General features: G+C 37.0%; 1 protein-coding gene across 1 annotated transcript; it reads right to left on the bottom strand.

Annotated features, from left to right (window-relative positions):
- Positions 1-4,962: 4,962 nt before the first annotated feature.
- On the bottom strand, positions 4,963-19,266 carry MRPL22 (mitochondrial ribosomal protein L22). Its single transcript, XM_072400489.1, has 7 exons — positions 19,189-19,266; positions 16,770-16,803; positions 15,120-15,252; positions 13,372-13,437; positions 10,588-10,665; positions 7,918-7,987; positions 4,963-5,300 (listed from the first exon to the last, which is right to left on the bottom strand). Exons 1-7 carry the CDS (start codon positions 19,208-19,210, stop codon positions 5,089-5,091), a joined length of 615 nt encoding a protein of 204 aa, XP_072256590.1. The 5' UTR covers positions 19,211-19,266; the 3' UTR covers positions 4,963-5,088.
- Between the last annotated feature and the right edge of the window lie 12 nt (positions 19,267-19,278).

Here is a 19,278-nt window from a genome sequence, read left to right as displayed (position 1 = left end):
CAAATATGACAGTTGCCCTAAGCTGTTTGAAACCCAGAAACAGATAAAAAATATCAAAAGCTCAAAAGCAGGCAATTTCTTCACACCCTTGAGCCAAACCCAGTGGGTGAGATGCTACATGCCACCCCCAGATAATGTGGGGGGTGGCAGTGAGTAGTTTAGTACTGACCAATGTAAAATGTTAAAGCGTTGGTTCATTGATATAATGGCAGCATGGGCAGGAGAAACACTGGCAGTCCCAACAACCCCTAAAGCAATACATCTGAAGCCCGACATCACCTTGACAAGAATGTAGGATAGCTTGTTAGTAGGCTAGTGTTTTATTCAGGTAATTTATTATAGTTAATTAGCGGTAAGTAGAATAAGTTATTAATTTTTTATGTTTTTTTTAATCAGCTAATTACAGCCATTTTTACAGTACTGGAAAATGCCTAATATCTACAAATCTAAAAATATAAGCACCACAAATCAACGAAACATGTCTAGACTTTTACATATTTAGGTTTCCTATAGTCAGAATAATTGGGAAACAACAGTTTAATAAAAATTGAAGTAGTATATAAATTTAGGGATAGAGTAAAACAGAAATGTCTTTTTTTTTTTTGCTAGTATTCAAAATAAAAAGCATTTTTACAAAACAGGAAAAGGAGGAAATCTGTAACAGGGGCAAAATCAAGTCTGACAGGGGTTCTCATCATCCTCTAAAGCATTTTTATTTGTGTTGCTGGGATTTCCTCTCTCTTCCTGCCTGGTAAAATGTTGTCAGCAGGACAACCCCTTCCCCATTGTACATAAAAGTAAGAAAAAAGCTTTAGTTAGACATATGTTTTAATATTCAAAATACATTATGTATTGTGCAAACTATATACTACATCACAAAAAACGAATTACTAAATGTTAAGTTCCTGTCCACTATTTTAAGGTACTGTCCCTCATTACCTCCCTGGCGGTATTCCCAAGTGTGGCTCGGGGTTAAATTTCAGTACCAAAAGTGGTAACCCTGAGCCAAGCTGAAAGTGCAAGGGAGTTTTAGGCGTGCGGCTGGGGTGGAACCAGGCGGGAAATTTAAAATAATAAGTCTTTCTAATGTACCGCTTTGACATTTAAAAATACTTATTATTCAGACCACAAGGGGGGTTAAGAACCAAATTCCTGTGTTCTTCTGCACAGCTTAGTTGTCTCTTTCTGGTTCAATGCAAAGGCTTCTAATAAAAATGCACTTTTCCTGTTGTTGTTTTCTGTTGAAACAAATTGAACTATGCTGCAACTGCCTCAGAGGTTTGTACAAAAGAAGTGATCCTAAATAAAAATATCTTTTGAGTATTATTTTATTATTTGATAAAACTGCCCTTGATGATTTTCACAAGGTTAGTGCACTCTGTGTGTTTTCTGTGTTTTTGCTAGCAAAAGACCAAAGCGGAAGATCACTAGAAGCTTTGGATATAAGGATTATTGAGATTGAGTTACTACCAGCAGAGGATTTGTGAGTGATGATTATATACTTATTACTAAATTGCACCACTCGTTGGGTTGGCTTTAGTTTGAAAATCCAGGAAAAGAAGTGGTGAAGAAAGCAATCCAAAACCAATCATAGCATACATATTGTTCTTTATGGTCCACTTAACTAAAGGCATAAGAACTGCGTTCTTTGTTGGTGCTGAAAGGTGAATTTCTTCCATATATAGCTAAGAGGTATACATTTTAAGACCTTATATTTGCTAATAAATATGATGTAAAAATGATTTTGTGATGCAAAGCATTAAAACATTAATGCTTTTAAAATGAACAATATACAAGCCTTGTAATCACAACCATGCCAAAGCTAAGCTTATTTAACTAAAGGACATTTTTAAAATAAAAAAAATAAATTTTCATTTATTCTTATATAAAAGATACCAAATATAATAGTTTTTAGGTTTTATTATGGATTGTTTAAAATGATACTGTTCCGGGACACACTATCATATTTGAATCAAACTATTGAAGTACCAAAATTCTTTGTCACTAATGTCACCATACTTATTTTTAAACATATTTTTGACTATACTAGTACCTACTTTTAAATTTGGGTTGTCCACAAAGGTTTTTTTGACCCTGGGACTTAAGAAGGCAATTTTTTTCCCAACATTACCTTACAGTTTGTGACCACATATAGAAGGTGACTTCTCATTCATAGTATTGGGTTAATGCACACCTCTGTTCTTTTTACTATAATTTAAAATAAAACTCATACTAATTTTGCCTTAGGCACATGTCCTATATTTTCAGCCCCATGAGGGTGACTTTCTGAATAGTCTACAAGGCCTTTTGTCCTCTGTGTTGTATTTTTAGTCTCCGCACGCTCTAGTCTGTTGGATTTGGTTTGAAATTCTGTAGCTCCCTCTGCTGTATCGTACTTAGAGCACAAATCCGTTGGAAACAAGGACTTGGCAACACTTGCAGTTACAAAGCTCTGAACACTACATTACTGTAATCCTGTAATCAGGCTGATCTGAGGGAGTCTGCGGCAACATTCAGCTGGGTATCGTGCATGGATCTAGAGACACCAGCAAGTGGCTTTAATTGTGAGCATCAAGCATTCTCTACGCAGTGCAGAGGATCACTGAAAGTCAACTTGCTCTGCTAGAATCCAGCGTAACTCTTTTGTCCCTGCTACAATGCAATATTGGGGCTTGACCTTATGGGTATGAAAGACCAGACAAACCTCATAATTGAGCCATGATGGTAATTAAAGATTATTTAAGCAAAAACTTCTATACCACTTTTGATATATATGTAATAGGACACTAGGGGAAAATGGAGAACTATGCAAGATACCCATCTAGACACGTCACTGGAAGACTTTTAAATCTCAAAAAGAATGACAATAAGCTTAACAGAACTTTTTTCCCATAAGCAGGACAACTATTTATTAAGGATTGGCAGACCCAAATTTCTGAGGGAGCCCATACTTTTAATGATCAAGCAGCAATATTTAGGATATGCTTAACCGATATAGTGAATTTTCATAATGGCCGAGAGGCCAATTTTTCATTCCTGCAGCACAGAGGAAAAAAAACTGAAGCGGATCTCCAGAACTGGTTCTAGATAAGTGTAGGTGGGTAAAAGTGTGACCGATCAAGAGAACCTATTACTTCCCTGAAAAAATTGTTAAAACTGCATTCAAGGTTTTAAACCATCAACCAGAGCCCAGTCAGACATAGTAGCCTAGGCTGTCTGTGTAATAGTGTGAGAGGATGATTAATTACAGGCTTCTATCGTAACTCTAATTTATGCTGTTTATAAGATGTCATTGTGAAGTTCTACTTCAATTATCAGTATCAATGTCTTTCAGCTAATAAAGCTGCTCAATAGAGCCCTGATGTTGGATGCTGCCACTGTACATACTAATTACTGTGTATAGTTTTTTTTTAAATATATTTGTCTAATTACAGGTTTCATGAGTGAAAAAGGTCCAGGCAGTGCATTCTAAAAACGCAAAAGTCCTCCTACTCAGAACAGATGTATTACATTGCAAACTCATTTACCTCAAAGAAACTGTTACTTAAACCCTCATAAATGTAGGTACTAGGTCTTATAATATTACATTTATTCGAGACAGTTTTGCAAACAGTTTTGAGAGTTTCACAAACTTTATAGGGTAACCCTATAAAGGTGGTGCAAAATGTAATGTATGGGGATAATTTTGTTGTGTGTTTTTACCATTTAAGAAACAACAGGTTCACTTTAAGGGGTGCCTTATACTAAAGCTTTCACAATTATCATCCTAAGTTATCAATTTTTCAGAACCCGTATAGAATTTATTTCTTGCCCAAATGTTAAACATCCAGAATGCTGAAAGGTGGTTTGGCGCCATGAGATTTATTAAACCAAGTATCCTCTTTAATAAACTTTGAGGGTAAACAATAATTACTGAATTACTTGGTATTTTTTGCTCATTCATGGTAACTCACTGGGCCCCAAATGACTGATATGCAAAACATGTATTACATATCGAGGTATTTTGTAATCTTGTAAACTTGTGCAGTGTAAAACTTTCATAAAAAAAAAATTCAGGTGGGTGGGATAGTACTTGAGTAGGGAATGTAGGCCTTTCATTTAGGAGACAGAACCAGTCAGCTATATGCAGTAATGCACAAATGATTTAAAAAGTGAAGCATTGGCTGTGATGCAGCAAGTTTTAAATTTAAGCTAGTTGCAAAAAACAGGTACTCTACTTTTAATAAAGAAGACTTATTAAATATTCAAACAGAATGCCCCAGTGCTGTCGCTGCTCCAGTACTTTCTGTATGTCCAATGCCAAGTACACTTGAGGGATCTAATTCACGAATCTGACTTCTATCTTTGCTCGACTTCTTTAGAAGATACTATTCATTGGCCCAATACAGGGCATGGGGTAATCTAACTAAAGGGGGCGAACAGACAGCAGTGAACATTGATAATTTAATGGCATGACTTACAACTAATACCATACCAAATGATTCTATTTGATGATTTACACAGCTCATGGTTTTTTTGTCTGGTGGAGACATTTTGTTTTGTGAAAAGCGTCATCATTAGATACCATTTTTGAAGAAACTTTAATTGTAATTTTGTACATAGAAAAATAGTCACTTGATAGCTAGTTTTTATGATGTATGTTTGTATTTTAAAATGCTGTTATCAATAAAGCTATGGATTTTTAAATGATTCAAATTGTGGTATATTTCTAAATAAAAGCTGCATTATTTGGTGGCAATTTATTTATTAATATAGAGTTATTAGTCAGATTGTTATATAATCCACTCTTTGTAGCGCTTTATTGAGGGACTGTAGCTTTCTGTCACATGTCACACTATAGAACTTTCCCCTTCAAGAGCTAGAGGGCTGTGCTCAGAATATGACAAAATTATACATCTTTTTCTGTTCACAACCTTGGCTTTCTCTTTCACCATTCTTTTTTTACCATACCCAACACAGCACTGATATTCGAAAAACAATTTTTTTTAATAAACTTAAGCAATACATCTCAATTATAGACAAGACTTCAAAAGAAGGTAATAATATGCTGCAATGCCCATCACTGTAGCTGCAGAAAAGTCTGCAATGTCACAGGCTGCGAATGATGTTGCGGTTTTTCAGGTTTTCTACATATTCCTTTGCCTGTTCGAAGCCTGAGATGGGTTGTTCTTTAGGAGGTGGGGGACCTTCCACCAACTTCACAAAGTAATGGCAGTACACCTTGTCCATGATGCCAAATCGACCTCGCGCGTGGTAGCGAATCCTCTTTAGATATTTTCCTTTATTTGATAATGATTCAGCTGAAGAGAAAACAGGAACTTGTTATTAGCAATTCTATTGAAAATGGAAAATTGGTGAAAACAAATGAAAAACGATGCATGCCTCCAGTGACTCACTGTTGTGTGCCCTGATATTCTCACAACCTTGACTGCTGTGTTAGGACTTATATTAACTGAAATGTGATTAAATTAGAACCTCTTTCCTCCCACGCAATCTAAATTTCCTCCCTGCAGAGGAGGCTACACAGGTTTGCAGGGAGAGCCTTCAGCCTAGGAATTGCTAAGGTGAAGAAAAGCAAGAGGAGAATGCTTCAAATAAGTGGGTGAGCAAGAGACAGGAGAACTTCACAGTGAGTTTACCCTCACTCAGCACACTGTTCTCTTCACTAATAGCTGTTCTTTAAAAGTTACACGCATGCCATGTTGAGCCCACAGCTGCTAATAGCTGGAAACCATGTGGATGTGTATATCTCAGAAAACTAAAAATGCTGCAGCTAATGTTAGAGGACATACAGGGAAAGAAGCAGTAGATTGTAATATTTTCATTATTAAGTGCAAAAATAGATAAGGGAAATATACCATCACAAATAATTTATTCTTCTGTTTGTGCAAATACCCTGTATTTTTAGAAGTTTCTCTATCTCCTCTCTTTTGCCTTGTGACTCACTTTTCTACCTCTATCCCTGCTACCCTACACACCCCTACATCTCTGTCTCTTTCACAGTTTCTCTCCTCAACTGTTCCCTCCTTTCTTGCTCCCTGTGACTTTTTCCCCACTTCTTCCTTTCCTCGCCATTTTATCATACTCCCTCCTCTCTGCCCCTCCCCCTTCCTTTTGCTTTCTACCATTCTACCGCTTTCTCTTCATTTCTATCCTACCCTTCCTTTTTCTTCCTGTGTCTCTCATCCCTTGCTATCAATGTCCCAGTCATTTTCTCAGGTTTTAGCTTTCTCTACCTCTTTATTTTTTATAATATAATTTATACCTCACAGATCACATTAATTCTTATGAACTGTACATATTTCATAAGTTCACCAAGAACTGAAAGGGGGTTCAAGGGCTCGTCAAGCATAAAATGGTTATAAAGGCTGGTTAAAGCAAATAAAAATAAAGTATTTTAAAAGCTGATATGCAGTATTTGAATAAATTGTTTTTGTTTACATGCAACGTGCTTCTGAACCTGTTAGGGAGTGGACGCTTTGGAAAATGTTCATGTCTAGCAAACCCCTTTTCTCATTGCTTGTCATAGACTTCTCCTCCTCTTTTTTTTTTTTTACATTCTTTATTTAAGGATTTTTAAATATATCCAACAGCATCAATACAAAGACAAACAGTAAACGTACATAACCAGGTACAGATATTGATACAGGATATAGGTCTAACTGATTGCTCAACTGGACAACACACACAGAGAAGGTATGGAAAATACCTTAATTTGCACAGTGACCACGGGTTACAAAGCATTACCCCAGCAGTTTTAAGGATCTTAGTAGACCAGACAAATTAGAACTAAATTGGTGGTGTCAACTGAACAAAAAGAAAAAATGCAACAGGAAGTGACAATAAAAGAGAAAGTATGAAGGAGGGATACAAAGGTGGAATACCATCCTTCAATAATATCATATGTACACTGAGAATGCTACACATGTTACCGGATGGTTACAGGCTCTAAATTCTGGGTATCCTGAAATGGTTTCCAAAAAACAAGGTGTTGAAAAATGAAGTTGGTAAGTTTTTCTATAAGCATTATGAAAATGACCTTTTGGACCCACTGTCTTATCGGAAGGGGATTAGGCTTCCTCCAAAACAGTGGAATACAAGCCCTAGGTGTATTCACCAAATGTCTCACTACCATATTCTGGTAGGACTTCAAACAGAGAGCACTGTGGTGAAAGACGACAACACCAACTCCAATATTGGAGATTGGCAAAATATTTTTGTTATTACCCCAGTCAAGTCTCAAAATGTTTTTTTAGCATTGAGCATGAGATGTTCTCCAAAGTACCTACTTCATTGTTACATCCCCAACAAGATTTGGTAATTTGTGGATACATACAGTGCACTTATTTGGTGTTCCATATTATCTGGACAATATTTAATAGCCCAACTCCTAGTACTACACACGGAGGAGGTATGGATCAATGTTAGATTAATTATTCTTTGAGAAGAGATGAACCTGACCCCCAACTCCAATTCCCAGGTGTCCAGGTAAGATGGGTTTTAGTCTGCTGCAGGATTCATTAGAACAGCATAAAATTAAGAGAGGATTAGGCAAGCCACCCTGATCCAGCTACTAATGATTCAATCACCAGTAAAGGATGTAAGAAGTTCCTGCCTGCTGAAGCACAACTGCAAAAAAGGATAATTGATGTGCTCTGTAGGAGTCCAAAGCAAATGGGAAAGCCTTGTACCTATCTAAGAGAGTATAGATACTCTCTGCTGGCTCCTGATTTCCCTTGACCTGGAGCAAAGTAGGGAAACTATGACTTAGTAATGCTTATTGAAATAATCAAATACTGGTGACTAAGCGTCTTCTTTTAAATTATCATTTTCTTTTTTATAACTACTATATTCTTTGCATAAAACATTCAGAGACAAACAAACCGTATGACATATTCTGTTTACTGCAAAGCTTACCTATATGAAGATTGGACTTGTACTCCACATGGTGGTTTCTTACAGCCATTTCCTGGGCTTCCAGTAAGACCTATATTATTCATAATAACCAAAAAGTATGGGGTTGTATATTAATGATTGAAAAGCCAGTACAGAAAACAAATACATAATTTTCTATACAATATCAAGAAGGGAATATGCAAATACTGTAAAGAAAAGAGAAATGTGCATTTTTATTTGAATCTTCATATGCCTTGTGTATAACTTTTCAATGTATGCAGATAATCAGTGTGGATCTTGGTCTTTATATAGGAAACCTCTTTAAAAAGGCCAGGCACTGTTGCTCTCTCTTCTTGTGCAGTGTGACCGGTATTTTCTGCAAAGGGGTTTGCAGTGGACAGGACTGCTAGGTCACTCCCACAGTTTTGCTCTCTGGACAGGTAATGTAGAGAACAGTGATGTTGACTCTGCTTTACAAGCTGGGTTTGCAAAGGAATCTGGTGCACACGGAAATAAACTTTTTGGCTACTAAAGAAGATTTCTATTGAAAGTTTTTGTACCTGCAGTTGAGCTTTAGGTACAAAACACTGACTATTTGCTGTACAAGCTCATTCAAACTGATATAGAGAATAATAAAGACCTGGGGCTATGGTCTTAGACAATAGTGTTCCCACTGGAAGTGGCGACAAAAAAAAAGGTTCTAATTGCTTAAAGCATGAAGTTAGCATTTAAATACAGGATGCATTTCAATATAACGCCATGATGCAAGTTCCCCTCATTAGCACCATTTAAGTGGAACTCCAAGCAAACAAATAAATACACAAGTAAAGTGCATAACCATTAACATTTAATAGGAGATATACAATTTTTTCTTTTCATTTGACACCTAGGTGTAATTACTTTTGGCTCAGATTTTACATTCTACTGTGACTACAGTTTTCCTAAAGACTCATGGCAACGGCAATGGGTTGAAATGTGATCCTTCATTGTTCTACCAAAGTGCAATAAAAAAAAAAAAATATTTTGAAAAAGATAAGCATCATTTTCCATGGAATTTGCCTAATAATACCCTGACTAGATATGTACATAGTATTATTTATCAGACAAAAAAAAATCAAGGCTTGTCATGAAAAGCCTACGATTCTTCATTATTCAAGCAGCAGCGACTCCATCTAGTGACAAGTAATCTAACTGCCATGTTAAATGAATTTTTCATGAATACACTAAAAACCACTGTAGTTTAAAGCATACCTATCATCACATTTTTAACCTTATATAAAGAGTGGGCTATCCACTAGTTTTTTGGTGAGGTCCCCAGACTGAAGAGGAAACGGTCACATACTTCAGAAGGCTGGGCTGCTCCTTTTGCCCATGTTTGAGAACTTGTCATCAAGGGGGTTTCCTCTAATTTAGGGGGAAAAAAAGGGCCATTTTTTTTTTACATTTGGCAGAAGAAAGGTCACCGGATTTCGTGCTTGTGCAGTGCGAGTTTGGGTGACATGAGGAAGAACCCAGAAGAAATGAGATTGTGATGCTGGATGGAATGGTGAGCGTCAGAAAGGAGGGAAACCAAGACAGCACAGGACCTCCCTGGTTTTGGTTTGCGGACGGATCAAGGGCTTTTCACAGGGAAAGTGATTTTTGTTTTTTAAAGTTCTGCTTTAAGTGGAACACAAGCTAAAACTGAAACTGATTTTATATGTGGGGAAGGGTTAAGATCTATAATAAATATTATTAAAGCATTTATAATCTGTGTTCCAGTTAGAGAGATTTTTCCCTCACTTTATGTAACAAGGAGCAAACAATGAGGTAATTCTATTTTTCAGTAGGAATGAAAAAAACAAAACACACTTTCTAGTAAAAATTGTAAAGGAAGAGGATTCTTGTGATATAGTTGGGTCACAAAATAAAGAAAAAGCTTCCTAATAGGAACACAGAAATAAAAACCTAAAAAACAAATGTATAATTAATAAATATTGATCTTTTTAATCTATAATGATCCTTTGTAATAATTTGTATCTCTACTCTACTCTAGTTTAATATAATATTACAGCCTTTTAAAGTGGAACTAAAGTCACACTTTTAACATGCGCCATTCAGGTAGGTTGGTATTGAAAGACAGGTGATGTCCCTTCGCCAATAACTGTTGTCAGAGAAACCCAGGAATCCCGGCTTCTACTGCGCTTGCCAGAAATGCATGAACCAATTAAGTTACATCATGTCGGCCAATCAAGATAGCCGAAGATCGTCTTTGGAAAGCAAAGAATAAGCAAGATGGATCAGGGACTGATGAGCATAAGAAGGATTAGTTCCTCCTAAATTATTTTTTATTATTTTATTAACATTAATTGTTTTTGTCAGAACACAAGTTTTAGGTTGTAAGGCTATCCTTTGGAATGCCAGGGCTGAGATCTTATGAAAGACAATCAAAACTTGTCTTATAACAAGGATTCTCCCATGATTGCATAAAAGAAACCTGTTCAGACCTAAACCTATGAAGGAGAAAGTCAGCCTCCACTGGGGCACTAGGCCATCAGTGCTAAACTGGCAGGAAAGAATACAAGCGAGTATCAGCACACATGTCTGCGATAGGGAGACGACAATCCAAAAGTGGTTATTTAGATTCTTCCTTATGCCTATTTCAGCCAACAGCTTAAAAAAAATTCCCCTTGATGGCAATAAAAGTCTTACCTCTCTCATGATCTTTGCACCTTTTTTGTCATTGAATTCTAGCTGAGCAAGAGCTTGGTCTATAGACATCCCTTTGACCTATAAAAGGAAGGAAAGAGTTAAATCCTACACCACCATGTGCTCATCAGTTATTATTCCGTTGCTCCACAGGCCCTGCAGTGCTGTACAGCTCCCTCCATGAAAATACATTCTATGAGAATTCGGAATCATTTACATATCTTCAACCACCATCTAGATGAATTAATAACTTGCTCCTTTTTCACTTTGATGACCAAGAAACTCATTTTACAGAAGTATGTTTGCTGTTCCAGTCAAAGTTCTGGATTTAGGGAATTAATCACAAGGAACCGGCAAAGATTTAATTTACAAAATGTTGCTTAACGGAATTAATCAAACAGCCCATGCTAATTTACAGGCAGAGCCTTGGTGGAAAAATGATGTTTCCAAGCAGCTGCTGTCAATGTCACCAAAGACAGCCTGATACTTGTAAGTGATGCTACACACTTGAGAATTGTGCTTATTAGTCTGGCAATGAAATTGTTAACAAGACAATAATAATTACCCACAAAAAGCAGAAGAGGTAATTATATCACACAAATGTTAATGAAATGTAAGTGGAAACGTTTTTACGTTCTAACTTTTACTCTAAACTGCAGATGCTACAATTTTCTAAAACTGCTAAAAGTGAAGATTTTGCACCCTTGTGAGATGCCATCTTACGATTGTAGTCAGTATAAAGAATTAACACAAAAATGTAATTTCCTGCTGGTATGACAAGTTATAGACATAACCTGCAGGAATTACTTTGTACTGATACTCTCCAAGGCTCATCTGCTTCTAAAGCAAACAAATCGCATTTATGGTAAATAACCAGTTGATGGGACTTTTAAAGCCAAAAACGTTTTAAATATTTTTCAACATAACATTAAAAACTTTTATTTATTAAATGTTATTAAAAAGCAGAATTGCTCAAAATAAAAACAAGTTCATAAACAGTATACATCAACAATGATCTTCTTTTAGGATACCCACATGTGAGAAGTACTTCATGTCATTGCTTACACCCAGGACATCTATGTAAGTTGTATGGATATGTTAATTAAATGATGGCTATTAGGATTTTTGGAATTTTAATCTTCACTTTTAAAGATGCTGTGAGGTTTAGGAATTTATGTTATGTATTTTTTTACGATTGTAGATCTCTTGTTTCCTGAAGAAGCAAACTTAGTTCCGTGAAATGCATAGAAATTTGAAATACTCTAAAAATGTGTATTCTAAAAGGAGATCATTAGTGATGTATACTGTTAATGAACTTGTTTTTATTTCGAGAAATTCTGCTTTTAAAGAACATTTAATAAATAAAGTTTTTAATGTTATGTTGAAAAGTATTTAACTGGTTATTCACCATATATGCTTCTAAAGGATGTTGCTGCACTGAGATTGCTCCGGTGGTTAGATTAAAGGCAGGCCTTATTATTTTGAAATCAAAGTACTAAAGGGCAAGGTCAAACACCAATTCCTTTCGAACAGTAAAATATATACATTTAGGAAGAGGCTGGCTAAAATCCATGCAATGTATATAGTTCACCTGAAGCAACTTTCATTAATATAAACCGATGTTAGATCCTACAGTGGAGTGTTAGTCAAAATTTACTTTTAGCTTAGAGTAGAAGATGATGGGGAACTGATTTAGATTTTTTTATTATCCTTGTTGTGGTATTACACTGTGTGACCAGTGCCACATAAAAGGAAGGAAAACCTCCCAAACGTATCTCTCCCCATTGGGTATACGCTCCCCTGCTTTGTCACAAGTAGGTCCCGTTCTTGGCAGTCTCACTATACACATGTGAGCAATAATTTGCTCTTTGGATTGGTTTTTCTTGGTTATCACCAGAAAACACCAGATTACCTATCAGTATTGATCTGTTCATACAAATCACATGAACATGTACTTTCAATTGATATTTACCAGCTGCTTACAAACCGTTAGTTACTGATTTCTCTTCAGATTCAACTCAAATCTAACCATTCCCATTAGATGGAAATCACTTAATGGGAGTGAAAATCTGTCCATGTGTACTAGGTTTTAGGTATCATTGGTGTTTAACAGACATCTGTATTGTGGTAAGGTGGGGAGTGTCAGACCACTGGAGACAGATTTTATCTACAGTCTGCCCCCAGGATCCTGAAATTTAGAAAGACTCTGCAGTAAAATAAAAAAATATATACCAACTGTTGTTTTATTCAGTTTGACCCTTTGGATGCCAGGGTATTTGTTTTTATTTTCCATTTACATATGTACATACACACATTATAAAATAAAAGCTGGTACCTGCAGTTTTTGTGTTGCACAGTATGGGGGTGATAGTTGATGAAATCTATTTTTAGTTAAAAATAAAGTTTATTTAGTTTTAGTGTTCATACGAACACAATATAATTTACACATTTTTTTGTAAAATCTTAAAGTTTTTGTCAATTTTGGAAATGTGTCAAGTAGATAGATACCTCAATGAAGTTTAGAAAATACAAATGTAAACATATCTATGATATCTGTATGCATACTCAGGAGCCACTTGCTTAGGCACCATGGGTGTATATTTTTATTCCCCAATGTCTGATGTTTTTTTTTTTGTTTTTTTTTTTGCTGTGTACTATAGAACTTTTATATAAGGGCAGGAAGTCTAAAGAATAAGCGTCTCTTTACTAACTACAAATAATTTAAGCAATGTATACAGAAATGCTTGTAATAAGGCGGATAAATGATGTACAGTAAATGCAGCTTACCAGTTTTGCCAAATACCACATCTTATCTGGGCTGTATTTGATCTGCCTCCGAGCGTGGTATACTTCCTTTATGAAAAAAAAAAGATTAAAAAATTATATCAGTCTTTGCTGTCAAGTTATCAGAATGTGAACACTGAGCAAGCCAGATGCTGGCATACTAATCCCTATTCTGCTTAAATACCCACATTTATGAGTGTATATTTTCAAATACACCCACTCGTTGAGTCCACAACATGGGAGTTCTACTCTCCCTGCGCAGTTACATAGTTAGGTTGAAAAAAGACATCCATGTCCATAAAGTTCAACCGGTATATCACAGATAAAACCATATAAGTACAGTTGATCCAGATGAAGGCAAAAAAAACCTTTATAAATCATGGTTTATTTGCTCCAACAGAGGGAAAAAATTCCTTCCCGATTCCATGAGGCAATCGGATGTTCCCTGGATCAACAGTCTCTGTTGTCTTTACTTTAAAGATTTAATACCCAGTTATATTCTGTGCTTCTAGAAAAACATCCAGCTTTTTCTATAGTATTTGCTGAAACTATTTCCTGAGGGAGCCTATTCCACATTTTCACAGACCTTACAGTGAAGAATCCCATCCTTATCCGGAGCTAAAACTTTTTTTTCCTCCAGACGCAAAGAGTGCCCTCTTGTTCTTTGTAATGATCTCAAAGTGAATAATGGGGAAGAGAGTTCTCTATGTGGACCATTTATATATTTATACAGGGCGATCATATCCCCCCTTATACGTCTCTTCTCAAGGGAGAATAGATTCAGTTCAGCTAATCTCTCCTCATAGCTGAGCGCCTCCATTCCTTTTATTAATTTAGTTGCCCTTCTCTGCACTCTCTCCAATTCCACAATGTCCTTTTTGTGAACTGGTGCCCACAACTTTTTACAGGGGCAGGATTTTGTCTCCATCTCTGCAGTCTATTTCTCTTTTAATACAAGAAAGTAGGTTGCTAGCTTCAGATATTGCAGATTGGCAGTATGAAGCATGCACGTTGTTAGCCTCCAAGTGCATAACTTTACATTTATCTATATTAAATTACATTTGCAACTTGGCTGCCCGTGCAGTGCATCAAAGTCTGCTTGTAGATTATAGACATCCTGTAATAACATAATTCCATTACATAGTTTGGTGTCGTCTGCAAACAAAGAAATGATACTTGGACTCATTAATCACCACTCTGGATGTAGTTTAGTTTAGATCATGTTTTACATGTTTTGACAGTATTCAGTAATTCGTCCTGTTGACGCCAATATTACTACTGTATCCAGTAGTGACATAGGGTATGGGAAAAGAAATCGCTGAATGCAGGGAATATGAAAGATCAACACTACAGAAGTGTTAGTTTCTAAAGAGACTTCAGGGGACAATTACTTTTCATTTGAGTGGCATTTGCTGGCATCTAAAATTTAAACTAGGATTTACTGTTTTAAGCCACAAATAAGTCCTCTACATTTTGATCACAACACCAGTCACACTGAAAAGGCTATCGTTCACCTTTCACCAATAAGTTACAGTGCTCAACCCAGAATTTTTTTTAAGCTGGGTGGGAAGAAATTGTAGGTGGGTGGCAGCCCCTGTATTGTGACCAAACTCCTTAGTAACCACCTAAAAACAGCCGGGTGGGTGCTGAAAAGTGTCGGGTGGTGCACCCAGCTAAAAGGGCCTGGGGAGAACCCTGAGTTAAATAGGAACACATCAGAAAATCCTATTTACAACATGTTCTGGACTCACCGCAGGCCTTCGAGGCTCATCAGGAAGTTGAGGTGGATAAACCACTTTATTCTTCATCTCCCAAGAATGCCTCTCCAGAGCAGCAGTAGTGTGGATACAGCTCTGAGAAAGTAAGCAGCCTGCAGCAGACACCCTAAAGTACAAAGCAATGGCATTAGACTAATATATCCTTAAAAGACAGCTTGTAATTATTTACTTTTAGGTGTGTTTATCAATAATTTGATTGCATGCACTGTGTTTGACAATTTTTCTGCTGGAGATTTACTTTCAACGGGGGGGGGGGGGGGGGGGGCTGTTGTGTAAAAAAAGATGTTAAAGTCATTTTTGCCTGTTTTCAAACAACAAAGGCCTGGTGAAAACAGGATTCATTAAGATTGGACCACATGTAAAAATAATCTAACAGATTTTGCCTAAACCTGTTCACCAATGAAAAAATGTTTTCTTGTTATTTCCTGTAACACCTGTCCATTTTTGGACACAATATTTAAACTATTTCCTGGTTTAAAGAGGGAAATGTATATTTTAAGTGCTTCTTAGCTTAGATGCTATGGTAATGTAGCTTATGGAAAAAGCTAATCTTGTTTTTATTACAGGTCCTGCACTCCGCCTGGCAAATGTAAAAAGATAACAAAAACAAAAATGAATGTCCATTTTTTTCAAACCAGTTCCTTCTCCAATCATTATCAAGAACCAGGCTGCCCAGAAAAATGGCTCACCGCTCCAAGGCCAGGAAAGTGGCACAAGTTTAAATGCCAGCTGTGTAACAGAGACCTTTCCCTAAACCTTTCCCTAAATTTATACTACTTAAAAATGACTTTGCACATCACAAATGTATTTGTTCTCTAAAACACAGGACTACCATCACCAAGACACATGTTCAATATAACTAAATTATATTAGCTTAAAGCCGTACTGTTGTCTGAGGAAAGGATAACACAAATCAGAAGTCTCTGCAACAGAAGAGTGGTAATACAGTACTCACTTCTCTGATGGCACATGTCTTATACATTCCTTCTAATACAGTACTGCAGCCATTGTCAGAGGTAAAAGAATCTGACACTTACACTAGGATGCAGAAGTGTACCCTGCTAAGGGCTGTGGTTCTACTACCAAATCCCTAAGTCACCGCACAGTCCTACAGTGACATGAGGGTAAGAGAATGGGCTCATCAATACCTGTATTGTCAGCTGTGTTCCAAAACTCTCAGAAATATAGAACACAGAGGACTCAGAGAGCAGAGGAAAGGTAGGGGTCATAGTTTACAGAAGAGGGAAGTATAAAGGCTTTTCTATTGCATGGACTTTTATTCTAACGTTTATTTTGGCAGGGCTGCTTTTACCTACCAGGAAGGTTATTATTATTACTACCAGTATTTATATAGCACAGACATAATTCATTGTGTTTTAGAAAGTCCACTATTCCTCAGGGGGCTAACAATCTAATGTCATAGACATAGGTCATTAACATAGTCTAAGTAAATTTTTGAGGGAAAGCCAATTACCTAATAACAATCCTAAAGTTAATCTGTATAAAGTCTAGGTAAAGGATCATTTTACCCAAACTGATGTTGGACAGCAACTATAACAATATACTGTTAAAATACAACTTTTACACAACTGTTAAAAGAGAACAGCAATAAGTGTTACTCACCCTCGGTGGATGCGGAATAGTGACCCCCATAAAGCTGTAAAAAATAAAAACACTTAGCATTTTTACTACTATGTGGGCATGATTTTTTAAAGTTCTCCAAGCACTTGGAATGGATTGCTAGCAAATGTTTTGAATCTTGGACCAGATCCATTCCAGTTTTGCTGGATCACCCAGCTTCACTGATGAAAGTGTATCCTACCCCGCCTTGGAGAGCTTTAATAAATAAAGCCCTGCATGTGGGTGCACCAATAGGGATCAGGAACAATAAAGTCATTTTCTGATCTAAGATTTGTTTTAAGGACTTGGACACCCTTGGCCTGGAATCTCGGTACTCCAGCATATAACACCACTTACATGTTATTACTGTTCAGTGCAGGGGTTAGGACTGCCCACTGGTTGAAAACCTCCGATTATCATTGAACCCAGAAGAGCAGCACCATGCACTAAAGAAGTGGAAAAGCTGCACCAGATTGAAGGTGGGTATTGCAGTGAATGTTTCAATGATTATTGTACTTTCGGAAGCCAGTGCTGTTAATCTTTTTCTCTCTTTGATTGTAACTGATGAAAGATACACTAGGGTTATGGTGAAAGTTTGGGAATCCCCCAAGTGCATCAGAGGTAAAAAGTTTTCCCAAATGTCCAGGTTGAAGGAAATTAAGTGGGTTGCTGAACTACAGGAATGCCAGAAAGAACTGAAGCACTGGGAAAGTGGAATGTAATTTATGTCTGAATCACAAATGGTAAATGTTGATTACACTGCTTTAAATCAGAACAGCATGGAAAATCACATTCCATCATTTATCTGAACATTTTCTTCTTGAAATGGTAATATAGCTCTTTGTCTATACTTATGTTAAATCAACAATTCTGTATTCCAATATACCGTATATTTATTTTATTACCAATATATATTGTGTGAACACCCCTTGCCAATACTACCATGACCTATACAGTATCTAGACAATCTAAAGTCTAGTCTGAAAGAACGGATGGAGTGCCAAAGCCTCCAGAAAGTTGCTATTTACATATTTATTAGCTTCTTATAATATAGCATATAGTATGCACAATAACTTTTAGTATTTTTCTTTAGAACAGTTGAAAAATTTCTTTCATTTTTTTCAGTACTGACACGGAAATGATGAAAAGACAAAACCTAAAAGACATTTAGTAGAATGGCACAGAGCTAGAACACCTCTGCCAGGTTTTTAATCCTATCCTGAAGACATTGCACCCAAATGTCTAGGGGTCAGTGGGACAGAAAAAGAAAATCTCTCTTCTGAAGACAGACAGCAATAAAATCTTGACATAAGGATTGACTCCTATGTAGTCTGTTCAGTATCCATAACAAATTCTTTGCCTGGATTTGGGCTCCAGGCTACCTATAGGGAGCATATTGCAGTGGAATGAAATCAGGTGAAACTCACCTGTCCCCATTACATTGCACTGTGCCACCATCTTTGTCCTTAACCTGAAAACGATCTGCAGTCATCATGATAGGCGTGTAGTATTTTATTCATTCCTGGTATGTACAAAGGAAGCCAGGATTGCTGGGTAACGCAGAGTTGCACATTCAGCAAGATTTGACCTCTGGCAGTGTGATCAGACAGATCTTTCTGCAATAAAAACCTGCCCGATCACCAATTTTGCAATTAGTTGCATTTTAATCTGGATATTATCCAGCAAGATGAATGTTTGCTGTCACCTTGGGTGAACAATGTGTACAGTGGTGCTCGGACAACGTTTCTGCCAGGTGAATCACAAAACATCTGAGTGCCATCATTTCCTATAGAACGGTGGGGTGCCACCTGCTCGTCCTCCCCGCTCCATAGGACATGTGCGTACATTGATTGGTATACTGGAGACCATTGTGAAATATTCCAATGATTGAAATATAGCTTCAGATATTCATACACAAAGCAACCACTGAAAGATCTGATTTTATATTTCCTCTCCTCTATGGCGCTATCATTATTATTAGTTATTAAACAGGATTTATATAGCACCAACATATTACGCAGCGCTGTACAGTAACTAGGGGATGTAAATGACAGATACAGACAGCAGGTGGAGAGGACCTTGCCCCGAAGAGCTTACAATCATTGTGCAGCAACCTAAGGATCCATATTGATTACTGAGTCAAATATCAGATTATTTCTTGTGGCCCATAACAACCTCCTCTGCCTCATATTGCTGCAAAAATCCCAGCTGACACTTACTATAGGAGACAAAAATGTTCCTGTCAGAACCCAAAAACCTGACCTCTGACCTACAGACCTAATACCCATGCTGTAATTTATAGTCCTGCACCCCCACAGCTAATATACTCGGTTTAACAACAGTGCAAAACCTCCACAGTACGAACCCCTCCTTCACAGAGTTACCCCAATGTTTTGTCACCCTCGCCCTCTCCTCTACTCACACGAAGCCATGGCCGCCGCCATCTTGGACTCGCTTTACGGCGCCTGCTCCGAAAATCTCGCTCACATGTCACAGCCGGCTCTTTACGACA

The sequence above is a fragment of the Pyxicephalus adspersus genome, chromosome 2 (assembly GCF_032062135.1).
Source record: "Pyxicephalus adspersus chromosome 2, UCB_Pads_2.0, whole genome shotgun sequence".
NCBI lineage: Eukaryota > Metazoa > Chordata > Amphibia > Anura > Pyxicephalidae > Pyxicephalus > Pyxicephalus adspersus.
This window is presented reverse-complemented; position numbering and strand designations above follow the sequence as displayed.

Excerpts from the sequence above, each read along its gene's own strand:
- MRPL22 (XM_072400489.1), bottom strand. The coding sequence starts at position 19,210 with ATGGCGGCGGCCATGGCTTCGT. Across the intron at positions 16,804-19,188 it reads GGCGGCGGCCATGGCTTCGT|CTTTATGGGGGTCACTATTC; the intron begins GTGAGTAGAGGA and ends TATTTTTTACAG. Across the intron at positions 13,438-15,119 it reads ATGAGCCTCGAAGGCCTGCG|GAAGTATACCACGCTCGGAG; the intron begins GTGAGTCCAGAA and ends TTTTTCATAAAG.